Genomic DNA, 22,645 nt, shown 5'->3' with positions numbered 1-22,645 from the left:
GCACATTTAAACTCGCACCAAATGTCATTAAAAGAGCACGAGGTTGAGAACGCCTGTTTTAAGTTCTAACTTATTTTTTTACTAATGATGACTAAGTACCAGTACCGTATTTTACTGTTCGTCATTCACCCATATGAAGCCAGTTCAGCAAACTGGGTGCATGACAAACAGTCAAGTGGTCATCATTAGTAAAAAAATAAGTTAGATCTTAAAAAATCTGTACACTTGCAAATATCTAAATATTTATAATAAAACACTAAAGGAATTTCCAATTTCTAGTGAAAGAAATATTCATTCTCTCATGAGTATTTTAAATAAATCATTTCAAAATAATATTAAGAAAATATATTAAACTATATTTGGTTGCTTTCCGAAATTTTAGGAATCTTTTCATTTCAGAAATGTTTTCTAATATCGCCATGTTCAGTCTCAAAATGCTGTCATACTGCAGTCAAGTGTTATTGTTTTCTAATGCCAGGCATTTGACAATAAAGTCATTTCACCTCTTGCACTCCAATATTTTTCCAAAATATTATCATGGTCAGCCATTGAAGCACAGATTTTGAGGTGTTCCGAATGCATTTCTTGGTTTGAGTTGCACAATGGGCAGTTAGGGGACTGATAATTCCAATTCTATGCAGGTGTTTGGCCAAACAATCATGGCCTGTTGCCAATCTAAATGCAGCTACAGACGATTTTCGTGGTAAATCGGGAATTAACTGTGGATTGTGATGCAGAGAGTTCCATTTTTTCCCTTGGGATTGAGTTATTAAATTTTGTTTGTTGAAGTCTAAGTATGTAGATTTAATAAATCTCTTCACAGAGTAATACGTAGATTTAGTAACAGGTCTGTAAGTAGCAGTGCTGCCCTTCTTTGCTAATGCATCCGCATTCTCGTTTCCCAGGATTCCACAATGGGATGGTATCCATTGGAATACAATTCTTTTATTGAGTGTTATTAGTTGAGAGAGCATTTTAGTTATTTCTGCTGTTTGAGATGAAGATGTGTGTTTAGAGACTATTGATAGAATAGCTGCTTTGGAGTCTGACATTATAACTGCATTCTTAAATTTATTGATGTGACATAGAAGATTCCTGAGACTTTCACTTATTGCAATGATTTCTCCATCAAAACTTGTTGTTCCATATCTAAGAGATCTATAAAGTGAGAAGAGACAGCACGTAACACCTGCACCGGCACCTTGTTCTCTGGAGATCAAGGATCCATCGGTGTATAAATGAAGCCAGTTTTGTGGAGGGTACCTAATATTAATTGTCTTTAAAGACAATTGTTTCATTATTTCAGTGTTTACTTCTGATTTCAGTATTTCTTCTGTTAAATTTAGATTATACTCTATATTTAATAGAGTTAAAGGATTTGGTTTAATTTGTAAGTTTTCTTTTAAATTCGGGATATTGATTTTCTGTTTTAATTCTTGAACCATGGATATGAAACTTTTTTGAGTTTTCAATCTACAATCTGCAGTCAAGTGTACGAACCCACCTCTGTTCACGTAACAGAGCCAACACAGCGCTCTCAGCTGCCAGTCACTAGAGTCTATAACAGCCACTGTTCTTATTTTCTGCAGTTGCCCAGTCCTGTACTAGACAATAGCACTAATCTATCACAACTTTACTTAAAATAAAGTTCTCTTAAGCTACTGTGTCCTTTCGATGCACTGTTTATTAGCAGTAGTGTAGTCTCGACAGATATATTTATTGTTTTCATATTTCTGTCGAGAAATATATTATTTTGTGCACTAAATGTGTTATGTTTCAGGTAGTTGCTCAAGTTAAGCGAAGATGGCAACATTTAATGTTCCGGCCACGAGCCAATTCCTGTACAGCCACCACGGTTTCGGTACGTCAGGTTAGGTTAGGTTAATTTCTCTAACATGTCCAGTGTAATGTGGTGTTTGCCTTTGTAAGCATGGTGTCTGTCATCTTTAAGTTCATGTATGTTTGTAAATATTATTTTTACATCTTCTTTGTAATTAATAAAAATACTACATAGGATATGTACAGAATTGGCAGTTTATCTAATATGAACCCTTTTCAGATTTCTATCCCAATTATAACTATGAAAATTACACAGAGAAAATAAATGTATAACTGCAGTACATTAGACATTACATTATGCACAACTCAGTTCTGTGACAATGATCATATTATGCCGGTAATGAAGATCACAAATGTGAAACTTATGGGTCAATTAAAGAAGGAAAATGGTTATAATTTTTAATGTTTCAAAGAAATATTTAATTTTAGACTTGTGATTTTAATATTTTAATAAGAGTGTTATTCGAGGATAAAGTTAAATACTGCAATATCTAGTAAAACTAATATTTTATGTATTTTATTGACAGTAACTGTCATTATTATTGTTGGCAATAAACAAATGAACTTTCATTAATGTGTACATTATATTAGAAAGGATATGTTCACATTTCATTACTTGGCAAGTTTTACCGACATTTAAGGAGCTTATTTTTGGAACTTTCTCAAGTAAAGATAGGCCTGTTTGTGTGGCCATCAGTTCGATTCTAAAGAATTAAGGTGGCATAACAAGCTAAATATATATAAAAAAACAGACAGGTGCATAGTTTTATTACACTGCATTCTACTGTATAGTCTGAGATAAAAGTTTTGTTGCATAGATACTTTATAAGTCCAAGAATGGAGAAAGCGATCTGGTTCACAAATGAAGGATTAGTTGAGGTAATAAAATTAGTTTTGTTTCGTTGTATGTCTGAACATGAGCACTGCCCCCTTCCTGGGACTTATAAAATATCTGTGCGACAAAACTTTTTTCTAAGACTGTACATATGAGTGTGACCACCTGTTGACAGGTACATAGCAAGGGAAATACAAAGAAAAAAAGGTGAATACAAGGAAAACAAGGGGAAGAAAACGTATAAAAGAGTGAGACAATGAGAACAAGCGGAATAGGAGGACAATTGAAATATACGGAGAATAAGGGGAAGACTAGGAAAACGAGGGGAAGACAAGAAAAACAAGAAAGAAATACGAGAACGAGAACACAAGGAGAACAAGGGGAATGCAAGCAGAAATTAGGAATACAATGAAAACAAGGGGAATATACGTAGAAATGTTTTCCTTTGTTCACATAGTCCATACATGGGCACAATTTTCGGTTACGTGAGGCACTCAATTTGAAATTGTTTACTAGGAGAGGAGACTGCAGAGTAGGATGGGAAATATAAACTGCTGTGACCTGCGTCACCTTATCGTTATCGCTAAGGCGGTCAGTGGCGAATTATTAGGAAAGCGCTTGGTTAACGTGAGAGACTCGAAAACTTTTATTCAATTTGGCAAATTAATTCGGCAGCTTTAATCATGAACCTCTTTACTGTTTCTCCATAGCTGAATTGATTTAAATCACAGGCGAGAACTTGCGTAACTAGCCAATAATATTCCATCACGTTGTCTACGTTTATTTTCTTGAATATTCTGGCGTTTCTCAAGATTACTTAATAGATTTGCACGTTCTCGACCTAAAATAATTTCAGAAAATCATATTTCGTTTTCTACGCACATTTGATATTCTTTTTTATAAATTTCTTTTGGAAATAATACGTACAAACAACATTTGACTCCTCGTACCTTTTAATGCAGTGTGTTTAAGGTATAATGTCGTATTTAGTTATACTATGCAAATGTTAAGATCATATATTTTCTTCGGAATAGTACGAAAAATAACATTTAATTTGTCTTACCTTCTAATTCAGCTTGTTCTTTATGACATAAGGAGGAATGTCGTTGTATATTAAATGTATTAATGCCTAATAGGATTTTCGAGCATAACATACATCGTATGTTCTCCCCTTCTAAACAGCAAAAAAACTCTTCCTCCCATTTCTCATGAAATAATCGTTTTCTAACGCGTACACACTGCTTTGATAATGTCATTATGCCACCACTGATATTGCTTATGAAACTGATATAGAACCTGCCCACGCCTAGGAGCTAAGTGAGGGAGGAACGGGGACTGTGAAGATGATGTCACTCAGAGCGATAAGCTCTGTGAAGGTCAGTGAGGCACAAATTCTCAAGTGAGGCACGATGCCCATCTCTGACATAGACGGACAATGAAAATTATAAAGAGAAAATAAATGTGTAATTCACATCAGACATTACATTATATAGAATCCAATACTCTATTAATGACCAGATTATTATGAAGACCATGGACGTGAAATTTCTGGGTTCATTATAGAAGGAAAATGGTTATAATCTTTAATGTTCACAAAGAAATATTTAATTTTAGACTTGTGATTTTAATATTTTAAAAACATAAGTAGAACAAGAGAAATACAAGGAAAACAAGGGGACTATAATAGAAAAAAAGATATAAAGAAAACAAAAGAAAAGATATAAAGAAAGCAAGGGGAAGACAAGGAAAAAAAGCGAAGACAATGATAACAAAACGAAAACATGGAGAACAAGGGAAAAACAAGGAGAATGGGGAAATAAGTATAACCAAGGGAAAACAAGGAGAAAAAGGAGGTTTCATTTTTATGTGACTTTTAATTCCCAAGTTCCCCCCCCCCCCATGCTGAGTGAGAAGTATGACGTACCGATAGTTCTGTTTCACAAAGTAGTAGTAACACTGCTTTAATTGTGCATTACAAAATACAGTCATAACAAACTTTTGAAAAACTTTGTTAAATTTCGTGTATGTGCTAACAAAAAATATATTGAAGATACCATACCTTAGTCTCAAAAAAGAATTTTTGTCTTTATTGGCAGCATATCCAGTACTGTGCTAATTTGGTTACTGATATGTCTCTGACTTATGTTAAAAACCACATTCAGAGCAAATTTTCACAATTTTCAGTGTCCGGTTCAATGTACCTTGTGATTCCTGTGTGAATCATGCACGGCTTCAATTTAAAAGTGAGTGGGATGATTCTTATTTTGTTTTCTCAGTCTTAGCAGCCATGGACTTCTAAGATTTAACTTCAATCAGCAAAGAGTTCTATAGAATTAAGAACAGATACGTGTCAGTTTAATTTATTTTTAGAGTTGATGATTTACTAGTCAAGTGTTTCATCACATTAGGTGCCAAACAATTTTTTATGGAATGTGTATTGACAAAACTGTAGTACCCATTAATAAACCCAATATTTCATACATGTATCTACATTGAATGTAGCAGGAATAATCAAAACATTGCGACACAGTATGTATATTGTGTTACATTTTCTTACACCATTACTTAATTTTTTTTTTTTTTTATTATTTCACCATAGTATTTTCGTGCTAATGCCAGATGTTTATCTGTAAATTGACTAAAATTTTTATATTATAAACTAGCCGTACCCGTGTGCTCCGCTGCACCTGCTAGAAATAAATATAAAGTAATTACATAATTAAAATAGGACGTTTGATCCAGGGAACAACTTTTACAACAGCGCAAGATAATCTGCTTTCCTCATTACCCAATTTTTTTTGCATTGCATTTATTGCATATATATTTTATGTATTTTAACACGATTCAATTGAGCATAGTTAAAATTTGAATTATAAAATAATGGATTGCTGAGCTAACGTACTATTACTGCATACTAAATCAATACACTCTCGTTGTTCATTAATTCTCTGAGATTAAAATGAGTGTACATAAATATTATTTTAAGAAATATAGAAAACGAATGTACAAAATAACCTATCAAATTTTCTATGCATAAGAAGCTATTTTAATCTTACCTGTCCTCGATTTACTCAGACGTTACTGTAATAACATTATAGTATTATGTCCATCTAGAGAAACTACACTTTCCAATGGTGAAATAATAATTAATTATACAAATCGGTTAATTTAGCTTCTGATATTACTTCATGCAAACACAGAAACATTGTCTGTAGGCTATCTTTCATAGCTTTCGATTGTTGCTGTCCAAGGCCCATTATAGACGAAGTCATTTGTTTTTTAATTCATTGCACGGCCTTAGATGGCAGTTATTTTAATTTTAAAACTCATTTATCTCATTAAATATCAGTCCTATCAAAATTTTTCAAGGAATAAAACTTATCGCAAATTATTTTTAAAGAAACTTTTGTTATGTAACATTTTTCACAAAAATCAATAATAAGCGAGATATTTCGATTTATTTAATTCAGGCCTCCTTATAACCCCCCTTTTAAATAATGTATTTTGAATGCCATATAGCCTATAATCTAAGTTACAACGAACTTAATTTATATTCCAATTTTCATCGAAATCCGTTCAGCCATTATCGCGTGAAAAGGTAACAAACATACAGACAGACAGACAGACAGACATACAAACAAAAATTTCAAAAAAGCGATTTTCGGTTTCAGGGTGGTTAATTATATATGTTAGGACCAATTATTTTTGGAAAATCGAAAATTACCAGAAAAATTTCGGCTACAGATTTATTATTAGTATAGATGAGAATAATTTTACATAAAACTATAGTAATAATTATTAGAACAATATTAGTGAAACAAAACTATAAATTTATATTCCAAAAGGCTAAATCTTAATACTATTGATTCTAGAAAAATAATCTTGACACACCTTTTGTCTATTTATTCAACCACTGATTTATCAACTAAATTCTGAACCGAGTTTCTACTTACAACACTTCGCTTTTTTATAGTAGTATACCGGTATTTTAAGACAATCTCCTGATTTTAAAAAATGTTTCCTAATTCCGAATATTCTCGGAAATTAACTGAGAGTTCTAAACACTATTTGTTCACGTCAGAAACCAACATTACTTAAATTCCTCGGCCATCTTATCATGTAATTCAAATGGTGTAAGAAAATGTACGTTAAAACTTCAGGGAAACATTCCTCACATATGTAGAATTAAAATATATTACATGAACATGGGCCTGGAAACACTTTATTTACATGTTAGAGCTTTTTTTTACAACTCTGCGTACATAGGCCTACCTTTCTGTTACACTCTGTATTCAAGTTCTGCTTTCTGTAGAAACCCATACAAGCATTAAGGAAATCAAGTCCGTGACTTAGCCAGTGGAATCTTCAACTAAATACTTCATGTACAAAACAGTAGGTACCTTCTAAAGATTAAGTGAATTTTATAACAGAAGACGATATCAGGCATCCTCCCGTCATTCACACCACAATACAAGGTCAATAACTGTTAAAGACTAAACATGATCACTTAATATTGCTTTGAATCGCATATCTTAAATATCTAATCTGTTATATACACCATGTATAGTAGATCCCTTTCTCCCTTTCTAATTATCACTGAAAATATCAAGATATCAAAATCTTTTACACACAAGATCAAATACCATTCCCTTTCTTACTTTAAAAAAAAAAAAAAAAAAAAAAAAAAAAAAAAAAAAAAAAAAGAAGTTCTATAAGCCATATACTATATCAGTAAATAACTTCTCGCATATAAAATCTGTTTGTTAATATAACTGATTTCTTCATGTAGGCTGGATGTGCAAATATCCTTTGATTCACTGATAAGTCAATAAGGTTTGCATGCTTTGGACTGAATGAGATGTCTAATAACTTTCATAACCTATAACAAATATTAATGGCAACTATGTGGTCATAAATTAAATCAAATTCTTATAATAGAATGTAACTACATAATTTACATAATGTAGAACGTTTTCTAAATTTTATTAATTTGTATTCCGATTTAAAGCAGTGGCGGTTCGTGCCTAAAATGATAAGGGATCCACTACTTTTATGATATTACATAGTTTACCAACAATTTAAACAATATCTCATTTCTGAAAAATTGAAAAAAAATTCTACAATTCTTTAAAGTAGATAATTGCCTTAAAATGAACCTGATGATGATGATGATGATGATGATGATGATGATGATGATGATGATGATGATGATGATGATGATGATGACGACGACGATGAAGATGGTAAATTACCTTTGAAAAAACACAGCAATTTTTCCTTACGTTATCATTCTGTCTTTCAATATTCTGCCTAAAAGCTGAGCTAAGCTGTTGCCTAATTTCTGTTATTTTATTTATTTATTTAACCTGGTAGAGATAAGGCCATCAGGCCTTCTCTTCCCCTCTACCAGGACCCTCTTCCAAGGACTGATAAATCTAGGCAAGCATTCTTATGAGCAATAGATTTTACATGTTTCTTAATTTTCTGTGTCAAATGGCTCAAATCTGACACACCAGTACATGTACAGCTCGTATCTTTACCCTTAGCAAATAGCAAGCAATTTATTTGTGGATTCACAACCGCAAATTCAGCTACCGTATTTCTTTCATATTTCATTTTACATTGAAAGCCCTGCAAAATGTCTTACCTCGGCTTGTTTGTGCTTGCTTTAAATCGAGTTGAGGTAACGGTCTTCCAAACTTCTTTATTTTACACTTATATCCTAAGATTAAAACTGAAAAATTTGTTTATAAAAGATATTGAACACTATTCATTTTCTTTGGAAACGAACACTGGTCACACTCACAGATGAATATATTAAGACTAAAACATCAACAAACACTAAATGGACTTTAAAGGGTTGTAAGAAACCATTAATGTCCCACGCCGTGGCGTCGCGGTCTAAGGATCCTGCCTAGGACTCGCGTTACAGAATGCGCGCCGGTTCGAGTCCTCATGAGGGAAGAAATTTTCTCACGAAATTTCGGCCAATGTATGGGACCGGTGCCCACCCAGCATCGTGATGCACTTGGGGAGTTACGATAGGTAGCAAAATCTGGTTGTGAATGCCAGCTATAACAGCTCGGGGGATCATCATGCTAACCACACGATACCTCCATTCTGATTGGATGATCGTCCACCTCTGCTTCGACATGTGGGTGTGAGGCCAGCAGCCGGCTGGTCGGTCTAGGCCCTTCACGGGCTGTAGCGCCACGGATTATTATTATTATTATTATTATTATTATTATTATTATTATTATTATTATTATTATTATTATTATTATTATTAAGAAACCATTAATAAACACAACAATTAATAACACATACACGTGCTACATTCATGTGTTTATTTTTATTTTTACTGTGTACATTTTTTTATTGAATTATCGGCTTCTGTTTTTATGTGATTCGCATTTGATTCTAACAACATTAATATGTATTCCACTATGTTTATTTTTATTTTATGAGGTAAATTTTATGTAACTACTTCTTTTGATCTCATTATGTACCTAAATTGTATCAGTATGTAATTACTTAATTCCAATCCAGTTTTATGTTCAACTGTGTAAGCAAGTTTTAATCCTGGTTGAGTGTAAGAGAAGGCCTTACGGCCTTAACTCTGCCAGGTTAAATAAAGCCATTATTATTATTATTATTATTATTATTATTATTATTATTATTATTATTATTATTAAAAGCATTATCTCAGCTACAGATTGGAGCTAACTTCCGGTTTGCATCACAAAGTTTTTCGCGTATCGGCTGTCTCACGATCACGTGACTACCGCTGTGCTGGTCCAAACACCAGCGCAATCACACATTTCCCATTCAGCATTTTCCCTTGCCTCTCGCCCTGCACGCAAGTCCAGAAGTTGGCTCGGCAAGGTTCAGAGGAGAGATTGAACCTCGGAAGCACTCGTAAGCATTATTCGTATATGTGTACCATCTCTGCGGTTCATAGGTTTTCATACGAGAAAAATACATCAGAGCCGCAAGTAAAGTTATTAAAGATGAGCAAGAAACAAAGAAAAAATTATAAATAAATTTATTTAAAGAATTAAATTGTTTTTCCCGGGGGTGCTCTGAACCACTGAATGCATAGGACACACCGCCACTGATTTGAAGTTAATATAACCCAATAGTAAATTATATGCAGGTCTACATTACAAAAATAATAATTAAATTTAATAGTACATTATGCAACGAGCCTATAATGATAGTAATTAAGAAGCGAGTATGGATGTTTATGAAACGAGCGCAAGCTCGTTTCATAATTTTCATACGAGCTTCTTAATTACTATTATAGGCGAGTTTCATACGACTTTTTATGCTCGACCATATTTCTAACTTGAAATTGCAGTATTCAGATGTATACATTTTATTTGTATCTGACAAGATCGGAAGTGACCTTGTTCTAGGTCGTGAATTGTGAGATGTGCGCAGACGCGAAAGTATTGATTTTTTCCGAGGAACAATAATGTCATTGACCTTGTGTAATCCGTTAAACTTGGTATAACTTTGATTATTAAATTCGACATTGAAAAACGAGATGACAAATTGAATTTATTTGAATATTACGCTAATTATTATAGTAACAGAACATAACCTTCTGCGACAGTATTGGATTTCCAGCCTCCGTGACTTTTCGCTAATTCTCTTTCGACTGCATATCCGAGAATAATCGATACTTGCGGTTTTATAACGGTACAAAGCTGGCTCGTTATTGGCTGAACACCTGTAAGCTGAGTTGTCATTGGCTGAAAACACCTGAACTTTAATGAGTAGGTGTACTTTAATGACATGCATTAAAGGACTGCTACCAGGTGTATAATTACTACATTTCGGCATGGTCGAGCATAAAATATTATTTCATAACATGTTTAAAATGAACTGGAATGGTTTAAATCATGCCAAAATTTACATAACAAAACAAAGTTCATTTTCAACCTGAAGATGACTTCTCAATACTCCACTGAATGTGATGATAATGAACTGAAAAATGATATAGTTTGTGGTGAGAAAGAAAATTAGAAAAAAAACACAGCCCGTCAAGCAATATCCTATCAGTTTACTTAAATTCTTGAAATGATTTCTCTCGCCCACAGCAATGAAGTTACTCCCTCTACTGAAGAGAAAAAATGTGATATAATTACTTTTCCATTCACATGCATTTGAAAGGAGGATAGAATAAAATTCATAGTTGCCATATTCATTACTAATAACAGAATTTTATGTCTGCACTGTGTACTTTATTAGCTGCAAGATAATGCAAGTTTAATGCTTGACTTCGTAGTAGCAATCAAAGCTGAATTCAATTTCTAATCAGCATACAGAATGAAGAGCATAACTAAACATATTACAGTGAAACCTGTCTAAAGCGGCCATCTGAAGTTACCTTGTAAAATGGCCGTTTTATCAGGTGGCCGCTTGATTAAGGTTGCGGTTTTTTTATGAATCAGCATGAAAATACTGAATTGCATTGACTTTTTAGGACTGTGCGCGTACAACAATCGTGCACATTAATGTCAGCCTCTTCCATTCTTGCAACTAGCCTTTTCAAAACTCGCTTGCGGTACCTCAGTTTAAATGACTGGATAATACCTTGATCAAGGTGTGATGTCGTATTTGGGGGAAAAAAACACCAAATTTCACGGATCACATTGCGATTTTGTCGTTTAATCTTGGAATTGAAATCGCAGAGCTAATTCTCAAACAATGATGATGTCATCCAAGCTTTATTGTTGGCAGTCCACTTCACCCCCAATAAGCCCATGTCAACATTTTTCAAACATCTCGGTTTCAATGATTTCCCTATAATTAAGAGTGGTTCTTTTTCTCCTGCAGCATTACAACAAAAGAGTAGGGTTATTCTGCTTTTTGTCAACTTCCCCCTTTTACACTCTTTTTTCTTAAAACTTAAAGTTTTATTACGGAGGGCCCTGAAAAAAAACCTGTTTTGTCAACATTGTAAATGTTTCTGAGTTCATATTCCGCAAGAATTGAAGGCAGTCTATTTTTTTCCATTCTTCAATAACACCTCCTTCACCAGACAGAACGAAATGCAATGTCATGCCATTTTCTAAAGCGCTCTAACCACCTAGCAACAAAATTGCTTACATTGAGTTCTTTGGCAATTTCAAGAGCTTTCTCTTGAATCACAGGCCCTCTTACTGGCAATTTCTTCGTCCTCGGACAGTTGAACCATTCCTAAACGAAATCATTCACATTACTAAACACAGATTCTTTCTTTTTAGCCACTACGCATATTTTTCTCCCATTCTTTTAATATTTCATCTTTATTCTTAATTATACCGTTTATTTGTGTCCTTTCACATTTGAATATTTCTGCAATTTTTCTCGCAGATGTTCCCTTCTCACTTTCTTAAATAATTTTTCGTCTCACCTCTAAACTTAACACCACTCTAGATATATTGTTTAGACATGATTTCTCTATCAAACTAACTTCACAGTTCCTCTGAATCAACTGAATGAAAAGAAGAAAAATTCGTAAAAACTGGTCCCAATAGAGAAAGATAGAACGAGGAGAAAAAATAAAATAAAAATTGAATGGTTAACTACTGATCTAAAACATACTGTGACACTTTCCATAGAAAATGTCCATGTTTCAATCCGTTTGTTGGACAGTGACTGTTATAGTCAGGTTCCAATCCAAATAGACCCCGGCCGCTGCCCGGAGCATGAGATGGCCTCTAAATAAAGAGAGAATTTGTATTGATCTTATGGAAAATCCAATTGGTTCCAAAAAAAATTGGCCTTTTGGCAAGGTGACCGTTTAAATGAAGTGACCGCAAAAGCAGGTTTTACTGTACTTGTAATTATATGAACTTAGAGTTTTCAATAAACTATCCCTAAAGAAATCCTGAGAAAATTTTTTGAGTCCTAATTTATCAACTTTATAAGAAAATAGCATTTATTCAATGACTTTGGTTCCTTTTCACCAACGACAGTTTTTATTCAAAAACAAAAATTTAATTTAATTTTTTTTTTAATAATGAGTTACATTATTATTTGCTGCATTGTTCAATGTGACTGTATGTTTGGTGTCAGTCTGCATGCTGTGTTCTTAGAGTGCCTGGATAGTATTCATGGAAGTACAGAAGTGTCAAAAAATGTAAATGGCGGTAACTAACTATTTAGATAATAAGAAAATTTTGCAATTGTCATTCTAAAATTACACAGATGATGATAGTAGATTCACCATTTATTTTTACAGATTGTGAGATCTAATGGCGGAAATGGAATCTTAACGGATGAGGATAACGTGTGATACTACAAAGATCTGCATAAGGGACCATGTTGACTGTGCATCTGTATTTATGGAAAGTTGGGCCTATGAAATACATAACTCGCTGATATTTTTAACCAAGTTTCCATTATTACTCTAACCTAAAAGATGTACTTTAAATGGTCAACGGAATTGTACCTGTTTTGGATATTGAAAATTAATTTCAAGATCCTATATTCTGGAACGAAGATTAATGCATTACTTACTTTCTGTTATCAATTCAAACAATGATTTGCCTTTTTTTTTTTTTTTTTTTTTTTTTTTTTTTTTCATAATATTCAGCGGAAATGTTACCAGTACTTATAGTTATTGACCTTGGTAATGATGTCGGACAAATAGGCCTATTAAAAAGTTAAAAAAAAAAACACTGGGTTTAAAAGTCGAATGTCCAGTGAGTCTAAAAATTATATTGTAACATAATTGTAACACAACAATGGAATTATTTTATTTTAAAATCTATTATGTTTTGTACCTCGAATGAAGAAGCATAATTGTATTCAAAATTGAAATTGTTGTCAAACTGCAATGTTAACAATAATTGTTCACACTACGTTAAAGGAGATATTAATACCTACGTGCACTTACAAGGACTAATCATGTATAGAACATGATATTCTCACAGAACACAACACTTCCACATATACCAAACTAAGACGCATCATTAATATTTCACTCCAGGCAGACATGATAACACAAAATCCTTTACCTGTTGAGCTTCGAGATTTGCCCTGTAACTTAATGCAGTGTGGTTTCCGAACTTCACGAAATTGTATCTTCTGACTTAACAAAGATGTTATTGTTACATATCTTACCACAGTTTCACTGTAATACTTTAGCTTTGAAAAGTTTTCGTTGTGTTCAAAAGATTTATAAAACTTCCTAAAATGACCCTTAATAACCTCATTTCAAAAACTTTTCACGAATTAGTTTATAATTCCCACTCATCACTTTCCAGTTGGAGGGATGAACCTTCTCAAACAACGAGATAACCTTTCTTCCTAACCCCTTCCTCAATAATGGCTACATCCCAAATTTAGGAAACATCATTGTCTGTCCATGTTTGAACGGAAGAGAATCAATATGACTGTGATTATTGTAATAGTGAATGTGGAATTTATTTACCAAAGATGAACGTCAAGCAGTAACCAGTTGTTCATTAAAATCAGGGTCGGTGGTTAGTGTGTCCTCCTCAAAGATTGTCGTTGGTAGTATCATAATATTTTATATGGACTAATATAATAATTTTTTCCATAGGTTGAAAGTATTTTATTACCTCAGTATTTGTTTATGATTTTGATGGATGTTCATTGGAATAGTGTAAAATGTCTAATAGTCCAAGTTAGATTCTATCTGGCCAAAATACAACTAAAATGTGTACCGGTACTCATTTGCTAACACCGGCTCTGACTAAAATGAATAATATTTATCACACAGGTTTGAAACACTATATAATGATTAGTACAGTATTTTGTTAGTTTTGTAGATTACAAATTTCAATAAACAACCCATCTGATGGGATATACTCAGATGTTATAAATTCTACATTTAAATAGTAAGTAGTGAATTTGAAAGACCTCTCCAGTACAGTTAGTGTAGATTAAGTTACAACTTCGGAGTAAATAATCACCATGACGATTAGGAAGCATATAAAAATATGAAACAATATTTATTTAACAGTCCATTCATTTATGATTAAAATATGAGCATTTGTTAGATTCTGTAGAAATAATTTATATACAGAGTAAACAGTAACTAATGTCATTCATTTCAGGGAGTTATTCTTTGAAATATTCAAACAAATTTTAATACAATTTTGCTCGTTTTTGCTTTCTTTTCTTTCTTTTCCAATCTTCAACAGAGGAAATTCTCTTCAAAATATGTGACTGGTTCTCAGTCAATAAATTGGTATTAAATTGTAACAAAACTAACATAATTCAATTTAAATCCTATCCAAATTCAATGTCGCAAATTTCTAGCACAATAATTAATAATAGATCCCTATTAGAAACAATAACAACCAAATTTCTTGGCTTAAAAATCGATAATGTGTTAAATTGGAAAAATCATATTAAAGAAATTACCCCCAAACTAAATTCAGCTCCTTTTGCTATTAGATCTATGCAAAAGATAGTAAATATCAATACCTTAAAAACAATATACTTTGCATACTTCCACTCGGTAATGAGTTTTGGAATAATATTCTGAGGAAATTCCACAGATAGTAACAGTATATTTCTATTGCAAAAAAGAGTAATTAGAATAATAGTAGGTGCCAAATCTAGGGAATCGTGTAGGACTATTTTAAAAAAACTACAAATAATGCCCATGGCTTGTCAGTATATCTTTTCATTAATAATCTTCCTCGTATGTAATCTTGAAAACTTTGTAACTAATTCAACAGTTCATAGCATAAATACACGTCAAAAAAATGACTTTCATACTCCATCGGCAAGTCTATCGTGCTATCAAAAAGGAGTGCGTTATATGGCAGTAAAAATTTTTAATAGCCTCCCTATCGATATAAAAAATGAAACTCAAAACATAAAATTATTTAGGGCCAAATTAAAGAAGTACCTAATTTCTCACGCCTTCTATTCTGTAGGTGAATTCATGACATTCAATAACACTTCATGAAATTGATATTAAAACTTTGTGTTGTACTAGTAGACTATATTGTAAATCTCGTCTGTATATATTTCATCTAGACTGTAACTATAAATTAAGATTTTATAATAGTATTAAGTTTTTTGACTTGTTCCATATTCTAGCTGTAAGCATGTATGAATACCATGGAATGTTAATAAATACAGTACAATAAAAATTGTTTTATATGAAACATTTCATAGCGTGTTTTGGAAAGTCATTGATTGAATTCACTGATTTAATTTCCAATATGCTCAGTCAATTTAAGAGACTAGTGTATTATGATAACAAATGACTGAAAGAATTTTAGTTTTCTCCTTTATATGTACAGAAATTTGATTCGAACAGATGTAACTTTTCGTTCTACAAAGAAATTTTAAAATGTTACATTTTTTCAGATCAGATTTCCATACATCTGTAGGACAAAACTAAAATTCTTTCAATCATCTATCTATTTCTTTCGAGGTTTTCCCCAGCCGTGGGACTGAAGTCGGATGATCTATAGCGAATCCTCGGCATCAACCCCTTTGATTTGATTACCTGGTTGGGTTTTTCCGAGGTTTTCCCCAACCAAAAGGCAAATGCCGGGTAATCTTTTGGTGAATCCTCGGACCTCACCTCATCTCACTACATCTCGCCAAAATATTGTAAAAAATTGCACAAAACTGTAAAAATTGTAGAAAATTACTAAATTGTAAAACTGTAAAAATTGTAATTGTAATACTGTAAAATTTTGACTTGTTCCACATCTTAAAGCTTCATTGCTCATGTAAGATCTATAGAATAAAATGAATGAATGAATGAATGAATGAATGAATGAATGAATGAATGAATGAATGAATGAATGAATGAATGAATATACTGCTCTCTTAAATTGACTGAGCACATTGAGAAATAAATCAATATTTTTCCCAAAACATGCTATGAAATGTTTAATATAAAACAACTTTTTTCTCGAAAAAGAAGCAAAAACGAGCAAAATTACATTAAACTTTGTTTGAAATATCTCAAAGAATAACCCCTTGAAATTAATTACTTGATTCTGTATATGGCTACTTTACATACATTTTATTTTTATTTAAACAGGAATTTATCTGTTTTTGACAGCTTTTTTATTTGAGCTGGGCACATAAAATCCTGACACCAAGAAATTGAAGGAATGTCCCATTTCACAAGAGTTTCAAGCTACATTTCTAGTAAAATACGAACCTTCAACTATATGACAGTCGATTTGTATAAAATTTGAACACAATTCTCATCTGAATAGAGAATATCCATAACAGGCACCGTGTTATATAAAAAGTGTCGTTATTTGATTTTTCAACAGTATCAGTTAAGAAATTCAGTTAGAAACAGTTGTTTGTTAATATACCAATACAGCTTCTTGGAAAATTGCGCAATCTCTGAATATGTTCATACAGGTAAGTAAACTTTTAGTTCTTCTTCATAGATTCTAATTACTGGTGCTTAACTTCCCTTTTCAACAACAAAAACTATTCAGAAACTAAGAAATTATGATAGTGTGATACTGACAAGGGAAATTTAAGTACCGGTACTTGAAAGAAACCTACTCCACATGAATAGCTGGAATCAAATGTCAGTTTCCTTTAATGAGAAGCTATTAAGGTATATGTACACCTTTACATACAAAAAATTTTGTTTTGTATAATTTTGGTCTGTAAAATTGTTATACAATTGAGAATGGTACCAGAAAGAGAATGAAGTGAACAGATCCCTTGAAATTATGTCTAAATTGTTTTTAAAAATTATTTTGTTTATAATTTTGACATGCAACTTGAAACATGATAGCTCATGCAGTTTTTAAGATAGAGCCACGGTTTTTTCACTGTTTTATAGCTAAAACTATTCTTTAGTGCCTGACATAGAGCTATTTTTAATTTTTATTTACATTAAATAAATATTAACATATATGTGACTTACAATTATATTTTGTTGCATAAATCATGTAAAAAATCCATAGATAATTATTAATTATATTAATGTTATTTTACTCATTGTCAGGCACTGGGGGACATTTCAAGCTTCAAAATGACACCAATATCTTCTTGGTATCACCATATTTGGGTGAGATATCATGTTTGAAAGAATTAAATATTCTAAAATTATTATTTACAGGAAATGAGCCACAAACTTTCAGAGACTAGAAGACTCCATCATCATATGTCACCCCTTAAGCAGCTTCATGTCGGTCCAGTTTCAGCTTCTTTCTGCCTCTCAAATACCTCCGCCTTGTTTTAACTTCAGGTGTTGAATGTTTTTTTTTTGGCATTTTTGTCCCTATTTTCATTGATGCAACATATCCTGCGATGGTGTTTGTCCCAGGATTTATGCCCATCCTCCTCAGAATTGTAATTTCTACCTTTGAACTCTTATTAAAATGACGTACAACATCATTGACACACAAATTTACAGTTTTATGACTAACAGTAAAAGATTATAAATTACTTCATTATGTAAAAAAGTTTTTTTCAATCTAATGATCATGCCCAGATATCTATGCATCTATTTCGGGACTAGAAAGAAGTTTATTTTACAAGCAATGCTGGACGAGGGGATTGACTGCTACAAAGATCACTCCAAAAGTAAGTGACCGTGGCTGATGACGCAGCATTTTGGAAAATGGGACTTATCTGAAAAACCATAATGCATAAATCGAAAATTCTTATATCAAATTAAAGGGGAGAAAATTCTCTATTAAAATAGTTATATTTTGAAAATTCTAATTTTTCATCATTTTTTGCGTTTTGTGGGTGTACATATACCTTAAGTGACTGGAGCATTCTATTAAAAAAAATAAATACATAAAAATAAAGTAAATTTAAACTAATGTAATCTATATTTATAAAGGCTACAACATTTCAACCAAGAATAAACGTAAAAAGTCTGCAGTAATTATTGTTGCTAAGCTTATATTGCTGCTATAATATTTACATGCGACAATTTATTTCTTGACAATCAGTCTCCTTCTTCTATAACTCAAATTCTTCACTATAGGTTTACCTGCTGCCATAATAGCATGAAAAAAAGTAAATAAAAATAATTTAAAAAATAAAGAATAAGTAAATAAATAAATGTGGTATGTAACTGTCTGAAAATATGAAGTTATACAATTTCTTATTATACGATATCCAGGCTAAGAATATGTTGTACCACAGTCTAGTATATACAGTCACGAAGCTCAATATGTAAGGAATATCCATCCATAGATAGTTGCTAACAACCACTAGGAACGCTACTATCACCTCATCACAGACAATGCGAAATAGTACCGGCACAGTCTATTGTTCCTAGTACCCTCAACAACTCAAGCTTCATGATTGTATATGTTACCGTTAAAACCCGAAATCCGTCAAAACCAGTTTCAACTAGTAAAAACTAGTTATAAGAATGCAGATAGATAGAAGTGAGTTTTCGTAAGATCTAAAATCAATGACAGGTTAGGTTTGGTTTGTTTAGGTTTTTGGTTTATTTAGGCTTTTACCAAACTAAAACCTAAACAAACCAAACCTAACCTGTTACTGATTCTAGATCTTACGAAAACTCGCTATCTACTTGCTTAAGCTAGTTTTTACTAATTGAAACTGGTTTTAACAGATTTCGGGTTTTAACGGTAACACATATACTAGACAGGGGTTGTACTGTAAACAAAGCTGCAAGTGTATCCATCCGCGAGCTGCTGTGATTGGACAAAATTGCGACACTACTTTATCCACCATGTGGCTGTTACTTTTAACTGTATACCCACTTAACTCATCCTCAAACTTTTACTAATGTACAAACCAATGAAAAAGTACAACATTGTAACATCTTAATGACATACTCTAATACAGTTCGGCTTGTAGTTTGCAAATTGGAGAAGGCTGTAAATGAGCGAAGAATATCATCTGTATACTCTATTTTATTTCAAGGAGTGCAGTTCGGTGGCTCCTTTGAGTGCACTTACAGATTTATGATTTCCTACACAAACACCTCTGACAATTCCATCCTGTCCCCTCGTTCCAACATTGCAGAGTTGCCACAATCCTGGTGACCTTCAAAATGAGACTGACGGGATTCTTGGAATTCGGAAAAGGTGCAGCAACTCTGCCTCCACGTGGATTTGACGGGAGCCTGTCAATTCTTCTGAACAAGGGTTGTGATTGGTTATTGATAGGAGAAGACAAGATTTCCGTCACAGTAAGGAAGACATTTATTTATGACAACCAATTAGTAGGGGCAGTAGAAGGTCTGTCGGCAAAGTCCTTTCTATGAAACTGCACTCCATGAAAAAAAAAAAAATAGAGTATAGGCCTAAATGTTTCGAGGTCTCCAGGGTTGTATATTTATTTATTCGTTCATTCATCTATCTATTTTCTTAAAAATTTTAGGCTACACAAAATTTAAAATGAAACTATGAAAAAATTACGGAAGTGAAAAATTATTTTAGACGTTATTTAACTAAAAAGACTGCGTTGGTTTGAACATGTTGAATATTGGAAGAAAGACTGCCTAAATTAATAATGGAATAGGTACCACGGAAAGAAGAAACGGATGGCATCCAAAAGGACTTGCGAGGAAGAAGTCCAGAAAGTTAAAAGAAGACCGTGGATGGACAGAGTGGAATGGTGTTTGGGCACTGGAAAACAGCAACAACTGTTATGAAAGCAGATATACAAATGTATATACAGGGTGTACACGATATAAACTACCAAAAAAAATACTGATGGTAGAACATACATTTAACTGAAGAAAAAGAGTCAAATAATGATTTTCTGTAATTTTGAAGGTTTTCTCACGGGAAAAAAATTTTTTTGTGTCTAACTTTTTTGAAAATCAGAACATTCCTTATTTACTTTTCCCGATAACTATTCTGAAGCAGTCGTTTGTTACTCTGTTGTGTATTGGTATGTGTTGTGTACAAGGTCAAAATGTAAACAAATAATTAAATTATTATCAATCTTAAAAACATGGAATTTTACAAATTAAAAATACAGTTATAAGAAATACTTATATGTTGTTTTCCAATGGCCACTTTTGGGATCATTTAACCCATTTTGCTTGAGAAAGAATTCCATTTTAGTAGGGATTTTGTTCAGTAGACATGTATGCCATTAGGAAAGTTCAGGATAACAGAGATGGCTTGGAATTGAACGGGTTACATCAGCTGCTTGTCTATGCGGATGACGTGAATATGTTAGGAGAAAACCCTCAAGCGATTAGGGAAAACACGAGAATTTTACTGGAAGCAAGTAAAGACATAGGTTTGGAAGTAAATCCCGAAAAGACAAAGTATATGATTATGTCTCGTGACGACAATATTATACAAAATGGAAATATAAAAATTGGAAATTTATCCTTTGAAGAGGTGGAGAAGTTCAAATATCTGGGAACAACAGTAACAAATATAAATGACACTCGGGAGGAAATTAAACACAGAATAAATATGGGAAATGCCTGTTATTATTCGGTTGAGAAACTTTTATCATCCAGTCTGCTGTCCAAAAATCTGAAAGTTAAAATTTATAAAACAGTTATATTACCAGTTGTTCTGTATGGTTGTGAAACTTGGACTCTCACTTTGAGAGAGGAACAGAGATTAGGGGTGTTTGAGAATAAGGTGCTTAGGAAAATATTTGGGACTAAAAGGGATGAAGTTACAGGAGAATGGAGAAAGTTACACAACACAGAACTGCACGCATTGTATTCTTCACCTGACATAATTAGGAACATTAAATCCAGACGTTTGAGATGGACAGGGCATGTAGCACGTATGGGCAAATCCAGAAATGCATATAGAGTGTTAGTTGGGAGGCCGGAGGGAAAAAGACCTTTAGGGAGGCCAGACGTAGATGGAAAGATAATATTAAAATGGATTTGAGGGAGGTGGGATATGATGATAGAGAATGGATTAACCTTGCTCAGGATAGAGACCAATGGCGTGCTTATGTGAGGGCGGCAATGAACCTCCGGGTTCCTTAAAAGCCAGTAAGTAAGTAAGACATGTATGTATTGTCCATATAACTTTGGCAGTTCATATCGTCTACACTCTATGTAAATGTAGGCAGGTAAGTAAAGTTACTTCTTATAACATGATACTTGACTTATTTAAATTAATTTGTTTGTAAATGAAATCAAATCTCCTCTCCTTCTGCAACAAATTCATTGACTCCAATAGCTAGAGTGACCATACGTACAGTTTTGAGCAGGGCAGTACCATTATTTTCCTATGTCCCAGCCGTTCCGTCATTTTAGTAAAAATATCACTTTTGTCCAGTTCTTTTACAAAACTTTTTAAATTAAAATATGCTTAAATATTGGTTAATCATAACCTAAAATCATATTGCTTTATCTGATGGACTGGTGCACATTTTTTTACCAAGTGAAAAGGAAAACTTGATGTCTCGATATAATCCACTTAATAACTTCAAACTAGGCTGCTGCCTTGATCTTGATGAAGTCTTCAACAAAAGAGATATAAATCCAGAAGTAGCAAAAGCCATTGCCCTACAAACAATTAATAGAAAATATCCACGAAAGGACTGGTTGTACATTTACACTGATGGATCTCTCAGGGATCAAAATAAAGGAGCTGGAGCAGGAGCTACTTGCCAATACTTTTCTCTTTATAAAAATGTTGGCAAGCACACAACAAATTTTGATGGCGAAGTTGAAGCCATTTATACATCACTTCAAAATGTATTTGTTTGGCTAAACCAGTGCAAAAACAAAGTCATCCTGTTTGACTCCAAAGTTGCAATCCAGTCCATCAGCTCAACTACATCCCCTAAAATGGAAAAAGTAAAAGAAATTCATTGCATGGTAAACAAATTCAAATGCTAAACAAAAAATTGGTCTTCCAATGGATCCCGGCCCACTGCGGACTGAACGGTAACGAGAAAGCAGATATGTTGGCAAAGAAAGGAACTAAAATCAACTTAAAAACAAATTTCAAGTCCCTATATGAATCAATAAAACGAGTCATAAAAAGAATAAGTAACAGCGAACAGGCAAAACATCAAAAT

At 32.9% G+C, this 22,645-nt stretch overlaps 1 protein-coding gene across 2 annotated transcripts in view; it reads left to right on the top strand.

Annotated features, from left to right (window-relative positions):
• The window catches only part of Dh31-R (Diuretic hormone 31 Receptor), a 1,450,252-nt gene extending 1,435,754 nt beyond the window's left edge, over positions 1–14,498 (top strand). For both annotated transcript variants that reach the window (XM_069844578.1, XM_069844579.1), the window contains 2 exons: positions 1,781–1,870; positions 12,909–14,498. In XM_069844578.1, coding sequence (XP_069700679.1) covers positions 1,781–1,870; positions 12,909–12,962 — 144 coding nt within the window. In that variant the 3' untranslated portion in view covers positions 12,963–14,498. The remainder of the gene's footprint in view (positions 1–1,780; positions 1,871–12,908) is intronic.
• Positions 14,499–22,645: the final 8,147 nt, after the last annotated feature.

The sequence above is a fragment of the Periplaneta americana genome, chromosome 13 (genome assembly GCF_040183065.1).
Source record: "Periplaneta americana isolate PAMFEO1 chromosome 13, P.americana_PAMFEO1_priV1, whole genome shotgun sequence".
NCBI classification, from domain to species: domain Eukaryota; kingdom Metazoa; phylum Arthropoda; class Insecta; order Blattodea; family Blattidae; genus Periplaneta; species Periplaneta americana.
The sequence above is the reverse complement of the archived record's forward strand: the minus strand, read 5'-3'. Positions and strand labels throughout refer to the sequence as shown.